At 38.1% G+C, this 18,992-nt stretch overlaps 1 protein-coding gene across 1 annotated transcript in view; it reads left to right on the forward strand.

The window, feature by feature from the left end:
• Positions 1–18,992, forward strand: part of CACNA1H (calcium voltage-gated channel subunit alpha1 H) — a 446,470-nt gene that overhangs the window by 278,792 nt on the left and 148,686 nt on the right. Inside the window, exon 5 of the mRNA XM_074197130.1 lies at positions 4,102–4,261. Within this exon, the coding sequence (XP_074053231.1) occupies positions 4,102–4,261 (160 nt within the window). The remainder of the gene's footprint in view (positions 1–4,101; positions 4,262–18,992) is intronic.

An 18,992-nucleotide genomic window follows, 5' to 3' on the forward strand; every position in this document is an offset into this window, starting at 1 on the left:
TTTAATAGAATAAATATCCCAGGGTTATACAAGTAGTAAGTTTCAAATCCAGGTCTCAAGTTTCTCTTGATAAAGCTGAAACTAATTTTGCCCTTACACTTCAACATAAAAATAATGTGATTTTTTACATTTTTAAACAATTCAGTAGGACAATGAACTAAAAGATATCAGTGAGAGGAACTAAAAGAAGTGTCATTCAGCAGAAATAACATTTCTTTTCTAATGTCCAAATCAAATGAAGCTTGAATGGAATAGTGCAGAGAATGCTGGCTTTAGAATCAAGAAAGCCTGACTCCCAGTCTGAGTTCAACTCCTGCTTTAGATATTTACTAACCATATGATGCTGGGTAAATCACTTCACCTCTCTCAACATCAGTTTACTATAAATTGGGGTTAATAATAGTTCTTATTTCGTAAGATTGTTGTGAGTAGCAAATAACACACATACAGACATGTATGTATGTGTATATGTTATGATATGTATATATAAAGTGTTTTGAAAATGTTATCTAGTTTCATTATTACTCATGTAACCTATGATCCTGGATCTTAGATATTCCCCAAGTCCTGATTCCTCTTTCTTCTTTCATATAAGATGCAATGTTGTTTTTATCATATCATTCCCCAATTCAGAAACCTTGAAATACTCCTTGTTACTTATTGGTTCAAGTTCATATTCATGTGCTTTGTTTCATCCAATAGTATGCCAATTCAGTAGTCTTTGAACAACAAATTAACAATTTAGAATATTTATAGTTAAGTTTATGTTCATGAATGTTATAAAAATTGTATGATTCTTAAGCTCTCTCAAGTCTTTTTCCACCACTGCATAACTATTATTGCAGTAAAGGATAGAAATTTTTATAAAAGATAAAATTGGTAATTTCACTTACATAAAATTAAAATATTTCTTCAAGGTAAAATCAGTGGAGCTAGAATAAGAAAGGAAACTATCATTTTGAGGGAAAACTTTGCATCAAGCATTTGTTAGAGTTCTGATAGCCTAATTATAGAGGTAATTGACACTAATATTTCAGATCAAGAGCCATTTCATTATAGATACATGAACAAACAATCCTCAAAAGAAGAAATGTAGAATGGCAATGATTATCTGAAGAAAATTATCTGAATCACCAATAACAAAAGAAATATTAACTCAAAACAACTCTGAGGGTTTCATCTCACAGTCATCAAAATTGAGGGATGCTGCAAGACAGAAAGAGCCAATATTGAAGGACTTAGGGGAGGACATCACACAAAAGTACACTATCTATTGAGCTGTGAATTGAGCCAGCCTCTCTGGAAAACATTTTTAGTTTATGTAGAAAAATTACTAATTTGTTCATACCCTTTGACCTAGCAATGCTTCTCTTAAATATTGTCTTAAGAAGGTCAAAGGCTGAAAGAAAAGCCATATATATATATGTATATATATATATATACATATATATATATATGCCATGATAATAATAATAATAATAATAATAATAATAATAATAATAATAATGTTTGTCCTTCATGTTTAAAGAAGACCATGACATTAGGAAGGTAATGTCATGATAAGCACATGATTTGGATTTGAGTGAGGGAATGATGTGAGAGGTCATCAACCTCACTTTCTCCTTAAGAGCCATCTGGGTCCAGTGGCCAAATATGAATCAAGTTGCCTGGAGATGGCACTGGATGTGAAACAGTCAAGATTAAGTGACTTGCCCAAGGTCCCACAGCTAGTAAGTGGCAAGTGTCTAAGGCAGGATTTGAACTCCTTTCCTCCCAACTCCAAGGCCATTGATCTATTCACTGCATCATCTAACTGCCCCATGCCAAAACATACCAACAGTGTTGGGTCCAAAGAACTCAAATTAGAGTCCTTGGGTGAATTAAAAAAAAATAACAACAGCAACATTTTATGGTAATGAAATGGAATATTTTATGAGGAAATATTTTAAATATTAAGTATTTAGACATACATAGAATGAGTTCCATAAGATTGTAAAGGCAGGGACTGTCTTTTGATATAGACTGCATTAAGTAGAACCAAGAAGAGGCAATCTAGATAACTGCAATAATCTCAGAAGTGAAATGGGGACTATGGGAGCAGAATATTAGGTGGGCTGGAGACTTTGCCCAGCCCTCCCTCACTTAAATCCAATTCATTTGCATACCATGGCATCACCTCCCAGATTATTATGGTTCTCTTCAAGAATGAAGGACAAGGGTGGTACAGTGGATAGGGCACTCACTCTGCGATCAGGAAGACCTTTGTTCAAATGCAGCCTCAGACAATTGATACTTACTATCTGTGTAACCTTGAGCAAGTCTCTTAACCTCATTGCCCGGAGGAAGCTAAAAAAAAAGAATGAAGGACAAACAACAATCTCTGTGAATAGTTGGCTCTGCCTCTCTCTTGGCCAGTGGAGCAACACAGTTTCTCTCTCTCTCTCTCTCTCTCTCTCTCTCTCTCTCTCTCTCTAGGATATCACACCCTTACCTGCAGGTGCTCCACCCAAGGGAATGTAAATGTTGATCACTGAAACCTCACAAGATACCTCAGGGTTTAACAGGCTAGATTCTTTCTTAAGGACCAAAGCCAATAGTTTCTGTTTGGGGCCAGAAACCCTGTGGGGCTTCCCTTGAAGATTTGTTGTTGTTGTTTTTAAAACTAGGTAGAAGTAGCCATTCTCTGCTTCATTTCTTTCTTATCTAGATTTAATCACTGAATGAGCTTTGCCTCTGTTCACCTGAGACCTGTTAAAGACCTTAACTTAAAAACGCCAATGTCACCCATTGCATCCAAAGCCATCCCCAGTGGACCAGATCCATATCTGGCCACTGGACTCAGACAGCTCCAAAGGAGATTGAGGCTGGTAACTTTGCCAAGTACCCCCTCACTAAATCCAATTCATTTGCATGTATGGCATCATCACCTCATTGATGCCATGGTCCTCTTCAAGAACAAGGAGCAAACAACAAAAAAAATGCATACTCTATTAGATGGGACCATTCTATCAGTTAATTTTGCTTAACATTTTTGCTCTATTACAAGATATAGTTCAATGCTGCATGGATATATACATATATATATATATATATATATATATATATATATACACACACACACATAAAAAGACTAGGTGTGGTGACAGAACTCTGTTTTCCCCCTACTGCTAGAGTATTCTAAAGCTAATGGATCTCATGAGTTTGAGAGTTAATAGCTGCATTCAGAATAAGGCTAGTCAGGCAGTGCCATTGGTCAGCGTCAATGGGATAAAGCCCCAACTGAGTGGATAAGCACCAGGCTGCCTAAGGAGAGGCAGATGGACCTAGGTTAGAGAAAGGGAGTGGGTGATAGTTTCATAATGATCATTATTAGAATGGATAGAAAGAGGGGTGGCTAGGTAATACAGTGGATAGAGCACCGGCCCTGGAGTCAGGAGTACCTGAGTTCAAGTCCAGCCTCAGACACTTAATAATTACCTAGCTGTGTGGCCTTGAGCAAGCCACTTAACCCTGTTGCCTTGCAAAAACTAAAAAAAAAAAAAAGAATGGATAGAAAGAAAAGAAAAGAGAGGAAGGAAGGAAGGAAGGAAGGAAGGAAGGAAGGAAGGAAGGAAGGAAGGAAGGAAGAAATGGAAGAAGGAAGGGAAGGAAAGAAAGAAAGAATAAAAGAAAAGAAAGAAAGGAAAGAAGGAAGGGAGGAAGAACAAAAGGAAGAAAGAAATGGAAGAAGGAAGGGAAACAAAGAAAGAAAGAAAGAGAGCAAGGGAGGGAGGGAGGATGGGATGGATGCAAATTTGCCATCTTCTCTTGCCATCATATCCAGGAGTTGATGTGTCCATTTCTGGTTATTGGACCATAGTTTAAGAGTTAGAGGGGACCTTTAATAGCCCTCTGGTTCAATCCCTTAATTTAACAGATGAGAAAAATAAGGCCAAGAGTAGCTAAGTGACTTGACCCTGGGTTATGCAGTTAATATATGGGAGAGCTGGGATGCGAAGCTGGTCCTCTTACTCCACCCCCATGACTCCTTCAACCACACCTACTATCACTGTAGCTCAACCAGAATGTGATATGTGCTCTGTCCTCTCATCTCCCTCACAGGCATGCGGATCCTAGTGACATTGCTGCTGGACACCCTGCCCATGCTGGGCAATGTTCTGCTTCTCTGTTTCTTTGTTTTCTTCATCTTTGGCATCGTGGGAGTACAGCTCTGGGCTGGACTTCTGAGGAACAGATGCTTTCTGGACAACAATTTTGCCAGGTGGGTGCCAAGCAATTGGGCATTAGGTAGGGTTGACCCTAGGCTTAGGGTTAAAATTTAGAGTGAAGCTTCCTACAAACTACAACAGTGATAGCTTCTGTCTGCACAGGCTGCCTGGGGTCCTGTAGAGGATCATACAATCCTCTCCATGGTCTCAGCTGAGCCTCATAACAGTCCTGTAAAGTAGATATACAAGTATTATTATCAGATATCACAGATGAAAGAATTGAAGTTCACAGGGAAGAAATAATGTGATATAAATATAAAATGTGGCATTTTAAAGTTGGCAGAGTTTTTTTACTTATGTCACTTGAACCTCATACAATCCTTCAAGGTTAGTTCCACAGAAATTATTGTCTCTATTTTACATATGAGTAAACTGAGGCACATAGAAGTTACATCATTAGTGTAAGAGATGGAATTTGAGTCCACGTCCTCTGGATTCCACTCTATTATTAAATAATTGGACAGAAACACATTACTTGAAGTCATTTGCTTATATATTGCTTATATACTTCTAGAGATGAAAGGGCACTCAGAGCTCATTTTACAATTAAGATTGAGACAAGTTAAGGGACAAATCCATAATCACTCAGGTAAGTAAACACCAAAGGTGGACTGTGAACCTATGTCCTCTGACTCCAGAACCCATATTCTCTTTACAATGCTGCTTCAAGGGCCAAAGTGGGATTTGGTAACTCAGTAGCTAGGTGTTATTGTTCAGTTGTTTCAGTTGTGTCCAACTCTTCATTATCTCATTTGGAGCTTTTCTTAGCAAAAATACCACACTGCTTTGCCATTTTCTTCCCCAACTCAGTCCACTGATGAGGAAACTGAGGCAAATGGAGTCTTTTTACCTTGCCCAGGGTCTCACAGTTATTAAATATATGAGGCTGATTTGAACTCAGGTCTTCCTAACTCCACATCCAGTACTCTGTCCTCTTGATTCAATTGCCCCAGTGTCTGTATAACCTGGGGCAAATTATTTAGCTGTCCTGGACTTCAGTTTTCTCTGCTATAAAATGAGGGGATAGAATCAAAGTCCCTTATGGTACTAACAGCTATGAACTTAAATGGAAATATATTTAACATAGTAGTATATGTATAACCTATATTAGATCACTTGCTGTCAATAGGAGGGGGGCGGGAAGGGAGAGAGGGAGAAAAGTGTGGAACAAAATTTGAATGTTGAAAACTATCTTTACATGTAATTGGGAAAAAATTTAAAAATTTTAAAAAATTAAAAACAATCTATGAACTTGCCCCAAATGGCCTATCTAGGCAGAGCCAAGACAGTGACATGAAGGCAGGAATTCCAGGAAAATCGTTTCCCCAAAACCACCCAAATTCATAAAATTATGACTTTAGCCAAAATTTAGACGGGCAGAATCCACAAGACAACTTAGAAGATCTGCACGAAGGGTCTGTTTCACCAGGACCAGGAGTTGGAAAAAGCTGCAGCCACAGCATAACCGGGTGCCTAGATCCCTGGGGGCACCTGGGTCCATGCCAGAAAGGGCAGTTTCCAGACCTCCTGGCTCAGGGATCACTGGGAACAGCTTGAAGGGGTGGTGAGAGAACTCTGCCACACCAGACTGAGTGTGGAGCCAGTGTTGACCTCAGAGCAGCCCACAGATAGTAGATAAGAGGGTCTGGGTAGGCTGCAGAGGTCTCTCTGCTCTCCCTGGGGCAGGACCCAGCTGTTTGCCCATACTCAGATCCAGGTTGCAGTTTGGGCTTCCATACTACTATAGCCAAGCAGGGACCCTCTTCAAAGCTCCAGGGCAGAGAGGAGGGCCTGCACACATCAAAGCACAGACAAGAAAGCAATCAGAGTCTCTCATAAGACCTTGAAGAAATTAAAGTCCCAGTGGGGTATGCCAAAAACACCCCAAAGCCTTGGAAATGTGGTAAATCAGTCATAGGCTGAGGAAATGAGCTAACAAACAAACCAAAGAAGAAGAATCTGACCATAGAAAATTACTTTGGTCCCATGGAAGATTCAGAAGATGACAAAATCGAAGCTTCTATCCAAAACCTCCAAGAGAAATAGAAAATGGGCTCAAGCTATGATGAGCTCAAAAAAGACTTTAAGAAGCAGTTAAAGAAGGTAGAGTAAAAATTGAGAAGAGAAATGACAGCAATGCAGATAAATCATGAAAACCAAATCAGCAACTTGGTGAAAGAAATACAAAAACTAATGAAGAAAATATTATGTTAAAAACCAGTTTAGGGGGCAGCTAGGTAGCACAGTGGATGGTGTACCGATCCTGGAATCAGTAGGACCTGAGTTCAAATCCGGCCTCAGATACTTAACAATTACCTAGATGTGTGTCCTTGGGCAAATCACTTAACCATATTGCCTTGTAAAAACTAAAAAAAAAAATAGTTTAGGCCAAATGGAAAGAGCAATGCAAAATGCAAATGAGGAGAAGAATACCTTAAAAAGCAGAATTGGCCAGCTAGAAAAGGAGATAAAAATGCTCTCTGAAGAAAATAACTCTGTAAAATGCAGAATGGAACTAAAGGAAGCTGATGACTTTGCAAGAAATCAGGAAGAAATAAAACTATTCCAAAATGGTTGTTGTTCCAATTAGAAGAAAATGTGAAATATCTAATTGAAAAAACAACCAACTTCGAAAAAAGATCCAGGAGAGATAATTTTTTAAAATATTGGGTTACCTGAAAATTACACCCAGGAAAAGAGCCTAGACTTCATTTTTTCAAGAAATAATACAGCAAAATTGCCCTGAAATCCTAGAAGCAGAGGGTAAAATAGAAATTGAGGGAATTCACCAATCACCTCCTGAAAAAATACCAAAAGAAAAACTTCCATGCATATTATAGCCAAATTCCAAAACTCCCAAGTCAAAGAGAAAATACTAAAAGCTTCCAGAAACAAACATTTCATCTACTGTGGCTCTATAGTCAGGATTACACAGGCTCGGGCAGCACCTACATTAAGGGCTCATAGGGCTTGGAATATGATATTCAAGAAGGCAAAAGAGCTTGGTTTACAACCAAGAATCAACTACCCAGCAAAACTGAACATCCTCTTTCAGGGGAAAAGATGGACTTTTAATGAAACAGGGGACTTCCAAACTTTCCTATTGAAACAACTAGAGCTGAACAGAAAGTTTGATCTCCAAGTTCAGGACTCAGATAAACCACAGAGGGAGTGAAAGAGAAGGACTAACTATGAGGAACTTAATGATCATTGTTGAACTGTTTGTATTCCTGCATAGGAAGAAGATGCTGATAACTCATATGAACTTTCTCATTTATAAGAGCAGTTAGAAGGAGCATATATATAGACAAGGCACAGGAAGGAGCTGAATATAATGGTATAATATAATAAAAAGGTGTAGTCAATGGATGATAAAGCAAAGTACAGGGAGGAAGAGAAAGGAGAAGAAGAAGGGGCTATGAAATTTCACATAAGAGTCAAGAAAAAACATTTTCAATGGAGTAGAATGGGGGAAGGTGAAGGGGAATGAGTGAACCTTCATTCTCATCAGAAATGGCTCAGAGAGGAAATAATATACACACTTTCTGAGGTATAGAAATCTATCTTACCCTAAAGAAAAATGAGAAGAAAGGGATGGGATAAGGGGGAATGGGGGAAGAAAGGAAGGAATAGGTGATAGAAGAGAGGGAAGATCGTGGGAGAGGTTACTCAGATACAACGCACTTTTGAACAGAGACAGGGCGAAAGGAGATAGAGAATAGAATAAATGAGAGTGGGGAGAAATAGAGTGGAGGGAAATACAACTAGTAATAGCAACTGTGGGAAAAATATTAAAGCAACTTCCTTGGTGGACTTATGATAAAGAAGGCAACTCATCCCAGATACAGAGCCATTGGAATCTGAACAGAGACTGAAGTATATTTTTTTCTCTCTTGTTATTCTTTTTTGTAATATAAATTTATTTATTTACTTTTGAATTTTAAAATTTTTCCCCAAATCTCACTTTTCTTCTCTCACCCCCCCCCCCACAAAAGACAGTCTGTTAGTCTTTACATTGCTTCCATGGTATACACTGATCTAAATTGAATGTGTTGAGAGAGAAATCATATCCTTAAGAAAATAAAATATATAAGAGATAGCAAGATTACATAATAGGATAACTTTTTTTGTTTTTTAATTAAAAGTAATAGTCTTTGCTCTTTGTTCAAACTCCACAATTATTTCTCTGGATACAGATGGTATTCTCTATTGCAAATAGCCCCAAATTGTCCCAGATTCTTGCACTTATGAAATGAGCAAGTCCATTAAGGTTGCTCATCAACCCCATGTTGCTGTTATGGTGTAAGATGTTCCTCTGGTTCTGCTCATCTCACTCAGCATCAGCTCATGCAACTCCCTCCAGGCTTTTCTGAATTCCCATCTCTCCTGGTTTCTAATAGAACAATAGTGTTCCATAGTGTACACATAACACAATTTGTTCAGCCATCCCCCAATTGATGGACAGTCATTCACTTTCCCAATCGCTCACAAATAGAGCTGCTATGAATATTTTTGTACAAGTGATGTTTTTACCCTTTTTCATGATCTCTTTAGTGTATAGACCCAGTAGTGGTATTGCTGGATCAAAAGGTATGCACATTTTTATTGCCCTTTGGGCATAATTCCAAATTGCTCTCCAGAAAGATGGGATAAGTTCACAGCTCCACCAATAATGCATTAATGTCCCAGATTTTCCACATCCTCTCTCACTATTTTTAAGGTTTCTCATCTTCTTGGGGGGGCTTATGTTTACTCTCATAATAAGATTATTATAATAATGTAAAATAAATAAATCAAAATGACCTATCTAATAAAAGCCAGGACCAAGGCTAGAACTCAGGCCACTTTTCAATCTGACATAAAAGGAAAGGGTCAGGGTAAAATGCTGGCAGGATGGATTAGGATTGCTGGGGCCATTGGCTCCCATCTGAGGATGAAGCCAACTCATTGGCTTCATGACACTTTACAATTATATGACCCAAAGTACTTTAAGCGTAAGATTTCTTATCTATAAAATGGAGATAACAATAAAATATACTTCACAAGGATGTTATGAAGATCAAATTAGGCAATAAACATAAAGTTCTCTGTAAATTTGAAAGCACTATGTCAGGGGCATCTAGGTGGCACAGTGTGGATAGAGCACCATCCCTAGAGTCAGGAGGACCTGAATTCAAATTTAGTCTCAGACACTTAATAATTACCTAACTGTGTGACTTCGGGCAAGTCACTTAGGCCCTCCATTGCCTTGCAAAAAAACAAACCCCCCCAAAAGTGCTATGTTCAGGTGCAAGCCATTATGAAAGACACTATGGCATAATAGATCAAATGTTGTACTTGGAGTCAGGATATCCTGCCTCAATCGTGGCTCTATTACTTTAGCCCTAGATGCATGACTTGATCTAGTCACTTAAATCCTCTCAATCTCAGTTTTTACACTGATAAAATAGTATAATAATACTATTTACCTCATTGGATTTCTGTGAGACTCAAATGAAATGATATATGAGGAAAAAATTTGCAAACCATAAAATACAAAATAAATATCAGCTATTATTATTTGCAAGTTTGATTTTTATGATTGGGCTATATTAGTAGGCCCTGGAGTCAAGAAAGAGCTTGGGAAGAAGTTTGCGACAGCGTTTGTTTTGCCTTTTGGTTACCTGGAGGGGCTGTCTGGTTACTAAAACTAAAAATGTCTTGATAGAGACCTCAGGCTGCCCTCTCTGGCAGTTACCAAGTAATCACGTCACCAAGGGACACAGAGAATAGGAGTAGCTATGACCTCTTCTAAGAATCCTGGTTGGCATTGGCCTTTGGGGAAAAGTTGCCCTCTTTGAAGAGGCAATATGTTGGGAAAAGTGATGATCTTGGAAGCAGGAGAGACGCAGGATAAGATTCCAATTCTAACATTTACCAACCTAGTAATCATGGACAAATCACTTCACCTTAGTTTTTCATCTGTAAAATGAGGTTTTTTTGGAAGAATACTTGCTCCATCTGCCTTATAGGATTGTTGGGAAGAAAGTTCTTTGTGCATCTTATAGAATTACAACAATGTAAGCTGTTGGTATTTATAATAATTTCCTGATTTGGACCTCTATTTTCAAGGTGACTTAAGCTCAACTCATGTGGGTGATTTGTATGCTTAGAGTTATTTCCCAAAAGACCATTTTGGCATATCCTTCATATTTTCTATTTTCATCAACTCTTGCTTTGAACTGTTACTGTTTTTGTTGTTGTTCAGTCATGTCCAGTTCTCCATGACCCCTTTTGGGATTTTCTTAGCAAAGATGCTAGAGAGGTTTGTCATTTCCTTCTCTGGCTCATTTTACAGATGAGGAAACTAAGGCAAACAGAGTTAAGTGACTAGCCCAGGTTCACAGCTAATAAGTGTCTGTGGTCAGATATGAACTCAGGAAGATGATTCTTCTTGACTCCAGGACTGGCACTTTATCCACTGAGCTGCCTAACTGCCCCAGTTTGGGACTGGAATTGATCAGTCAATCCACCTACTGTACCTGGTCCTGTTCTTAGTACTAGACATAAAAAGACAAAAGTTATAACACATGCCTTCAAGGAGTTTATATTTTGCTAGATATTTCTTTTTACTGTGAGCCTTGACTGTTGTGAGTTGTTAAATACTTTATTCCTTGGCATCATCGAAGTATTCCAAGATCTGACATTCTAGGGAACAGAAGTCAAGCCTTGTTAGGAAAGCTTAGAGCCTCACTGCAGTTAAGACACCTAGAAAGACAGAGAAGGATATGTCATGAACAGACTTCATATTTTCTGGAATGTTTTGTGAAAAACAATCTCTGTGTTCACATGCTTTTAGGAGAATGTGACTGAGATTAAATTCTTTTTCTCCTTCATATCCCTTCCCTTCTTGATGATCCATAGATCTCTCTCACTGCTGTTACTAAAGGAAGGCTATGTACCAGCTGTCTCTTTTTTAAAAAATGACTGTTTTTCTTTCGTCACTTGCCTGTGTTAAAACATGGGTGAAAGTATGCTTTCTGGATGACCAGGAAGGGTGAGTCAATTTCTATCTCTTTGTCCATCTTTCTGGAGGACTTAACAAATCTTCCAACCCTAGCTCCAATCCCTCCTATGAGCCATAAGGCAATGATGGACTTGGAGCCAGAAAGATTTGGATTCAAGTCTTGCCTCTGAGATCTACTGGCTTGCTATGGGACCCTGGACAAGTCACATAATCTCACTATGCCTCAGTTTCCTCATCTGTCAAATGAGGTGGTCATACATCCCTTTAACTCTAACTCTATTATGTATCTTCCTGGATTCTCTTTCACGTGGTCTTCCTTAATGACAATAGGCCACACTTAAGTATGCCTTCCTCTGAGATACTTCTGCCCTTATCATTGGAGCCACAATCTAACTCTTGATTCCTTATGTCCTTCCCACCCATTGCCAAGTCTTATCTCCCCTATTAGAGTAGAAGCTCTCTGGGTAGAGGACTGTCCTTCCCACTGTACTTGCACTTCTCTTGCTTAATAACAACATTTGCTTATCTCATTCTTTTTGGCTTTATGTTGGATGGAACTTAACTAAAGCAGTACCCAGAAAAGATGCTTTCTTGTGATGATGCTTTTACATTTAGTGTTCAGCAACTTATTGCTCAGGTGGAACAGATTATTTACTGTTTGTAATGTAGTGAAAGCATTGGGTCTATTATTGTTGTTATTCATTATTATCATAGGTCCTTATACAATACGTTAGAGTTTACAAAGCACTTTAAATCCATTATTTTATTTGGCTTTGCCCACAAGTCATTGAGGTAGCTAAGGCAACAATTTTTTTTCCCATTCTGCTGATGAGGAAAGTGAATCCAAGCTCAGTAAAGTGATTTGCCCAAGGTCACGCAGAATAGGGAAGGCTGCAATTTAAGCCTGTATTTTTACCAAAACACATGAAAAAAGCATAACATTTCCCAATATAGATCAGTGAGTTTGAATATAAAGCAAATTAACTTGTAAATTCTAAGGAAATAGGGAGACATGTAGTAAAACCAGACAAGATTGGGGTTAATGATAATGATAATAATAATAATAACAACAGCTAGTATTCTCATAATGCCTTATGGTTTACAAAGTGCTTTATGTGCATTATATCAATTTATATGACAGCCCTGGAAAGTACTATAATTATCACTATAAATATCAATATGAAAGATACTATGATTATCACCATTTTATAAAGAAACTGAGGCAGATACTCATTCAATGATTTGCTCAAGATAACATAAATTAATCAGTGACTAGAACCAGATCTGCTCCTCTATCCACTATATATTATCTGGCTCTGGGACAGTTTTGTGGAGCAAGTTCTACATGGTATTTTGAAAAAAGATCTAGATTAATAAGCAGGATTTTCAGGAAAAGGTAATGCTATGTAACAAGGCAAGAAGGAGGAAGGAGGGGAAAGATGAGGGAGGCAAGGAAGGAAAGAAAGGAGATCAAAGGGGAAAGGGAAGGAAGGAAGAAAAAGAGGAGAGAAAAAGAAGGTAGGGAGGAATGGAAGGAGGCAAGGAAGGAAGAAAAAGATGGGAGAAAAGAAAGGAAAGAAAGAAGGAAGGAAAGGAGGTAGGAAAGATAAACCATTTATTAAGTACTAACAATATACTAAGCACTGGAGATAGAAACAGAAAAGCAAAATAGTCTTAGCTATCAAAGTATTTACATATATAAACTGGTCAGTTCTAAATCAGAAGGAAAGGTCCTGTAGTCTTATCAATGCCTTTCCTTTGGATCATCTAGCATGAAACCCAAAGATCAAGCTCTTCTTCTCCCTTTCTTTCTTTATTCTTCTTCTTTCTATTTTTCTTCTCCCTGTTTTCTTTCTCCTCCTCCTCCTTCTTCTTCTCCTCCTTTCTCCTTTCTCCTTCTCCTTCTCCTCCTTCTCTTCCCTCTCCTCCTCCTCCTCCTTCTCCTTCTTCTTCTTCTTCTTCCTTGTTCTCCTCTTCCTCCCTGTGGTCCATGAGTTCACGAAAACTAACTAGGGCAAGATTTTGAGCCAGTTCCATGAGAATTAAGTTGGAGGGAGGAGGGGGAGGAGAGGGCAAGATAGGAAAAAAATAGCATCAATAAGACATTTTTAGCTAGGAAGTGAAAAGAATCATGAACCAGGAGACTAGAAACAAGGAGTCTCTAGCCCTTACTTTGCTGCTTCTTTGTTGAATGACCTTAAAATAATTGCTTCTCCTCTCAAGGCCTCAGTCTGTCAATCCATAGATGCTGGGGATTGAACCAGGCCCTTTTTGGTTCTAAAGTTCTGTCATTCTGTTACCATCTTGCCAATAGACAGGTTTCTGCTCCAAAGCGGGTAATCCAAGGTCACCCCTAAGCTTGTCACATAAAATTGTTCTCAGACAGTTGGAAACCCAGGAAAACCCTCAAATAAGTTGCCTCCTTGTACACATTTGCTTTCACAGAAGGAGAAGTTTAAGGGGAAATATAGCCCAGACACTGTGGGATTTAATTTTCACATAAGTCCTTTTTTTTAAGTAGTGTTTGGTAAAACTTGTCTCTGATCGTCCTTGATATGTTTGCATTTCCTTTCTTAAAGTGTGAACGTTGTGCTTGGCCCATGATTAAAGAAAATAATAACAAGAAGATTGGAAGTTTTCTGCTCAGCTGAAATGCCACAGCCCTGAATTCTGAGTGGGCTGTAGTCTTGGCAGAAATGAGTGTATAGCATTTGGAGAGCCTGTCACTTATTTGGGCATTTTCTCCCAAGGGATGATTCTCCCTGTTCCCACAGGCTGAGCCTCACAAGGCCCAAAGAGTGAAGAGAACTGAGCAGACCATAGGAATGGCAAAGTTTGGGCTGGGAGAGAGTGAAAGGAATAAAATTTGGATTTCCTGCATCGCCCTGAACCCAAAGACTAGATTGGATTTCCAGGGTTTCCCAAAGACATCAATTCCAGAAATTGTTTTATTTTTGCTTTTTTTTAGAGTTTGGGGGCAGAAGGAAACAAAGGTTAAAGAAAGACAGCATGGGGCAGGTGAGGCAGAGATCTTATATTTGTATAATACTATAGGATTTAGAAAATATTTTCCCATCTCTTATCCAATTTAAAATTCATATTAAGCTTGGGAGGGAGAAAAGAATTGAGACAGATCAAAAAGTACTGACTCCATATTCTGATGGAGGTAGTTATTTGAGTGTGATTAAATGGCTAGTTAGAGGCATAGTTGGAAACTAAATCCAGACCTTCTGACTTAAAAACAGCTTCAGTGTTCTTTCCTCTGACTCCACAATGCCTTTAGTTTCCAGGTAACTCTTCCAATGACTTTTTATTTTTTTTTTTTGGTAGGTTTTTTGCAAGGCAATGGGGTTAAGTGGCTTGCCCAAGGCCACACAGCTAGGTAATTATTAAGTGTCTGAGGCTAGATTTGAACTCAGGTACTCCTGACTCCAGGGCCAGTGCTGTATCCACCGCACCACCTAGTCGCCCTTAATGACCTTTTCTTAAATACTTCCTTTTCTCTAATTAGTTCTTAAGTCAAGGCTACAGACTCAAAGGCTACAGATTCGAAACCTTCCCTCTAGAATATGACAAACCAGCAATATATAAGACAGAGGATATTTTCATCTCCATTTAACACATAACAATTTGCTCTCTATACCATGAATGCTAGAGTCAGTAACCTAGGACCTAGGTAGTCTACCCAATCTCATTTGAATATTGATTAAAATCAAAAAAGGCAAATAAAGGAAATAATCAATCCCAAGAAGTTGCATACTCTTTCCCACTCCACTCTTTTGAGATCCTATTTCTAGGTTCATCTAATTCAATTTAATATATATACATATATATATATATGTATATATATATATACACATATATATATGTGTGTGTATGTATGCATGTGTGTGTGTACATATACATACATATGTTAAGGACTTGTTTTGTGAAAAGCATTGTATTAAGCATTTGGAGATATGAAGAAAAAATTAAATAGACCTTTTCTACTACAAACATAAGGTATGCCCAGATTAACAATCCCTCCAATTAATCCCATGTATTTAATAAATTAATACATGTATATGTTTCTTAATATTTTCTTTATATTTATACTGTATATTATGTATTTTATGTGTACTTGTCTACTCTATGAGAATCTTTTGAGTAGAGATTGTTTCATTATTTGGATCTAGAATAATATATGGTATATAGGAGTTATTTAATAGATATTTGTTGAATTATTAAATCAATCAGCAAATTTATATAGGTTATTTAACTATTTGGTGAACCCTGAAATAAGTGCTGACTACAAAGAAAGCCAAAAACAACAGTAACAACCAGTTTCTTCCTTCTAGAAGCTTACAATCTAATGGAGGAGCCACAATGTAAATATTTACATACAGAGTGGATGGAAGAATGCCCTAGAAAGGAAGGTTCTACCAACTGGGGGAACCAGAAAAAGTCTCCTGCAGAAGGTAGCATTTGAGCTGAGTCTTAGAGGAAGTCAGCACTTCTAAGTAGAAAATAACACAAGGTAATTTGAGGAAAGGGAAAGTATTAATCTCTAGGGAGACAGGGAAAGGCATCCCGCAGAAGGTAACTTGTAAATTGAGAGGTGGCAGTTAAGACAGATTGCATTACAAACTTGAAGGATAGATTGATCCCACTTGGAGGGAATGGAGACAAAATGCTGAGTTCAGGGAATAGTTAATAGTCCAGTTTGGTTGGAATGTAGAGTTCATGAAAGAGAGTGAGGTGAAACTAGAAAGTCAAAATGGGCCCAGATTATGGAGGCCCTTAAATATTAGGATTAGGAATTTCTACTTTCCCCTAAGAGTGATAGGAGGATTTTTGAATAGATAAGGTCAGGGCTGTTCCATAGCAATATTATCTTGGTAGTTGCTTCAAATGGATTAGAAAAAGGAGAAATTGGAAATGGGGAGACCAATGAGGAAGTTAATGTGAGTCAGGCAAGAGGTGATGACCATGTGAGTGGAGGGAAAAGAAGAGATATGATACATGTTATCTTTAAGACTTGGCAGTCAATTAAATGTGAGTGATGAGGGAGAAGAAGTGGAAGATGATTTCCAAGTTTACAAACTTAAATACTTAGGAAGATGAATGTACCCCTGTCAGAAACAGGAAAATCTGAAGGGGAAGGAAAAGGAAGATAGTTTAATTTGGACATTTTAAATTTGAAATACCAGTAGAAATCCAACTGGATCTATCTACCAGTCAATTGGGATTGCCAATTAGCAATTAGGAACTGAATTAGGACTGAATATTAGGTCCTTGAAGGCAGACATTGATTGATTTTTATCTTTTTATTCCCAGCATCCAGTACAGTGACTAACCCATAGTAGGTACTTAATAAATATTTGTTGACTGATTATTATAATTATTATTATTCAAAGATTATCTGTTTAGTGGTAATTAAACCCATAGAAGCTAATGAAATCACCAAGGGATATTGTAGGGAGTTAAAAGAGAAGAAAATCTATATTGAGAACTTTGGAGGAGACCCAAACTAAGGAAGTACATTATATGTGCCAGACAGGCACTTAGTAGGTGATTAATGAATGCTTGCTGATTGCTTGACATGTAGATTTGAAAGTCATTGTTTAGAGATTGTTGAGTCAATAGGACAGGACCCATATTAAGAACTTCAGAGGACATTCATACCAAGGAAATATGGATGGATGATGAACATTTAAAGTGGTTAGAAAGTCAGGACAAGAATTGGAGTGTCTTGATCACAGAAAGCAAAATCCAGAGGACAGAAAAACCTGTTAGGAATTAGAAGTGACTGGTTCATGGGACACATCAATACTATGCTATCAGTTTTTCCAAGTCCATTCCTATGCCTTATCTCAAGTCTTAGCTCTGATGATGATCATGGCCTTTGCTCTCTTTGCTATACTCAAATCACCCAGACAAGAATAGTTCTCAGGACTGATTTCTTCTGCATTTTACAGATGAAAACATCACTACCCAGAAAAAGGAAATAACTTATCCAAGATCATTTTTAAAAATAAGGGGACAGCTAGGTGGTTCAGTGGATAGAGCACCAGCCCTAGAGTCAGGAGTCCCTGAGTTCAAATCTGGGCTTAGACACTTAATAGTTACCTAGCTGTGTGACCTTGGGCAAGTTACTTAACCCCATTGCCTTGCAAAAAAAAAAATCAATGTTACATCTGGGAGTAAAGTTTTCTGATTCTCAGTCTAGAGTTCTTTCTATATTTTGATTCCTTGAAAAGTGAGTTCTTCCTCTCCCAGTGTCAAACCTGGGAAGAGAGCACCCCTGTGACCTCTACCTGCCCCCCATCCTCAAGGTATTAAACATTCAAAACCTTTGCCCAGCATTTTACTGCCTCTCTAGCCTATTTGCCATTTGACTACCCCCATACCCCATCACCCTGCACATGCCAGAAGAGAGAAGCAATTTCTAACTGTCTCTCTCTAGCTATCAAAATCCCCTGTTTTTCATTCAAAAGGTCACCACTGTACAAAAAAGAAAATGTGTTATTTAAATGCAGATTCTCCCACCCTCCACCCCTCCTTTCTTTCTAGTCAGTTCAAGGGAGGTTTTCTCTGAAACTGGAATCCCCTTTATTAATCACTTTACTGGGATCCCAGCTGAGCTACTGACACTTTCTGCTCCCTATGCCCTCTCTGGGCCTCTGTTTTCACATCCATTAAATGAGGGGTTTGGATGAGATGACCTCTTAAGTACATCCATTCCAGAGCTAAGATTGTAGGATTGTATACAGCTTGAAATGTCTTAGCCAATGCTCAAATAATACTAATATAGAATTAAGATGCCTTTTCCACTAGTGACTTTCCACTTTGTTCACTAGAATGCCTGATCCATAGATAACCAATTTGTTTTCATCTTATTTCCTTTCTTGCTCCCTCCATTTTTTTATCTTAGAGACCTGGCTTCCTCATGCTGACATATCTTCCTTGGACACTCTTTCTAGCACTAGTTGCCCTTGCACAACCACTCCAATTCATTGGACTTGGTTGGGGAAGTTGGAATTTTCATTGTTCCCTAGATAGAGGGAAGAAATGGAATATTCATATGTGTGTGTGTGTATATATATATATATATGTGTGTGTGTGTGTATACATATATATACATATATGTGTATATATGTATATGGTAGCTAAATGGCTCTGTGCATAGAGTTCCAGACCTAAATTCAGAAAGACCTGGGTTCAAATCCATCTGCAGTACTTACTAGCAGTGTGACCCTGAGCAAGTCACTTAATCCTGTTTGCCTCAGTTTCCTCATGATTTAAAAGACTGAATAACAACAATATACATCCTTGTATTATACTTATTACTATGTAATATACTATGTATTATACAAGTTGACACAGTGGATGGAGTTCCAGGTCTGGAATCAAGAGCACTTGAATTCAAATTCAGGCTCAGACACTAACTGTGTGACTATGCAAATCATTTAACCTGTTTGCCTCAGTTTCCACATCAGTAAAATGTACCGGAAAAGGAAATGATAAATCACTTCATTGTCTTTGCCAAGAAAACCCTCAGTGGGGCCACAATGAGTCAGATATGACTAATTCACCAAGCAAGAAAAAGGCATACTTAAGCATATATATGTATTCATATAAATACCTATGTAGGCATGTGAATGTGTACATGTAAGAAAAAGGGAATAATCCAAGTCAATTCCAAGTTTACAAGCATAGCTTACTGAGAAAGTGGGTAA

The sequence above is a fragment of the Macrotis lagotis genome, chromosome 8 (genome assembly GCF_037893015.1).
Source record: "Macrotis lagotis isolate mMagLag1 chromosome 8, bilby.v1.9.chrom.fasta, whole genome shotgun sequence".
NCBI lineage: Eukaryota > Metazoa > Chordata > Mammalia > Peramelemorphia > Peramelidae > Macrotis > Macrotis lagotis.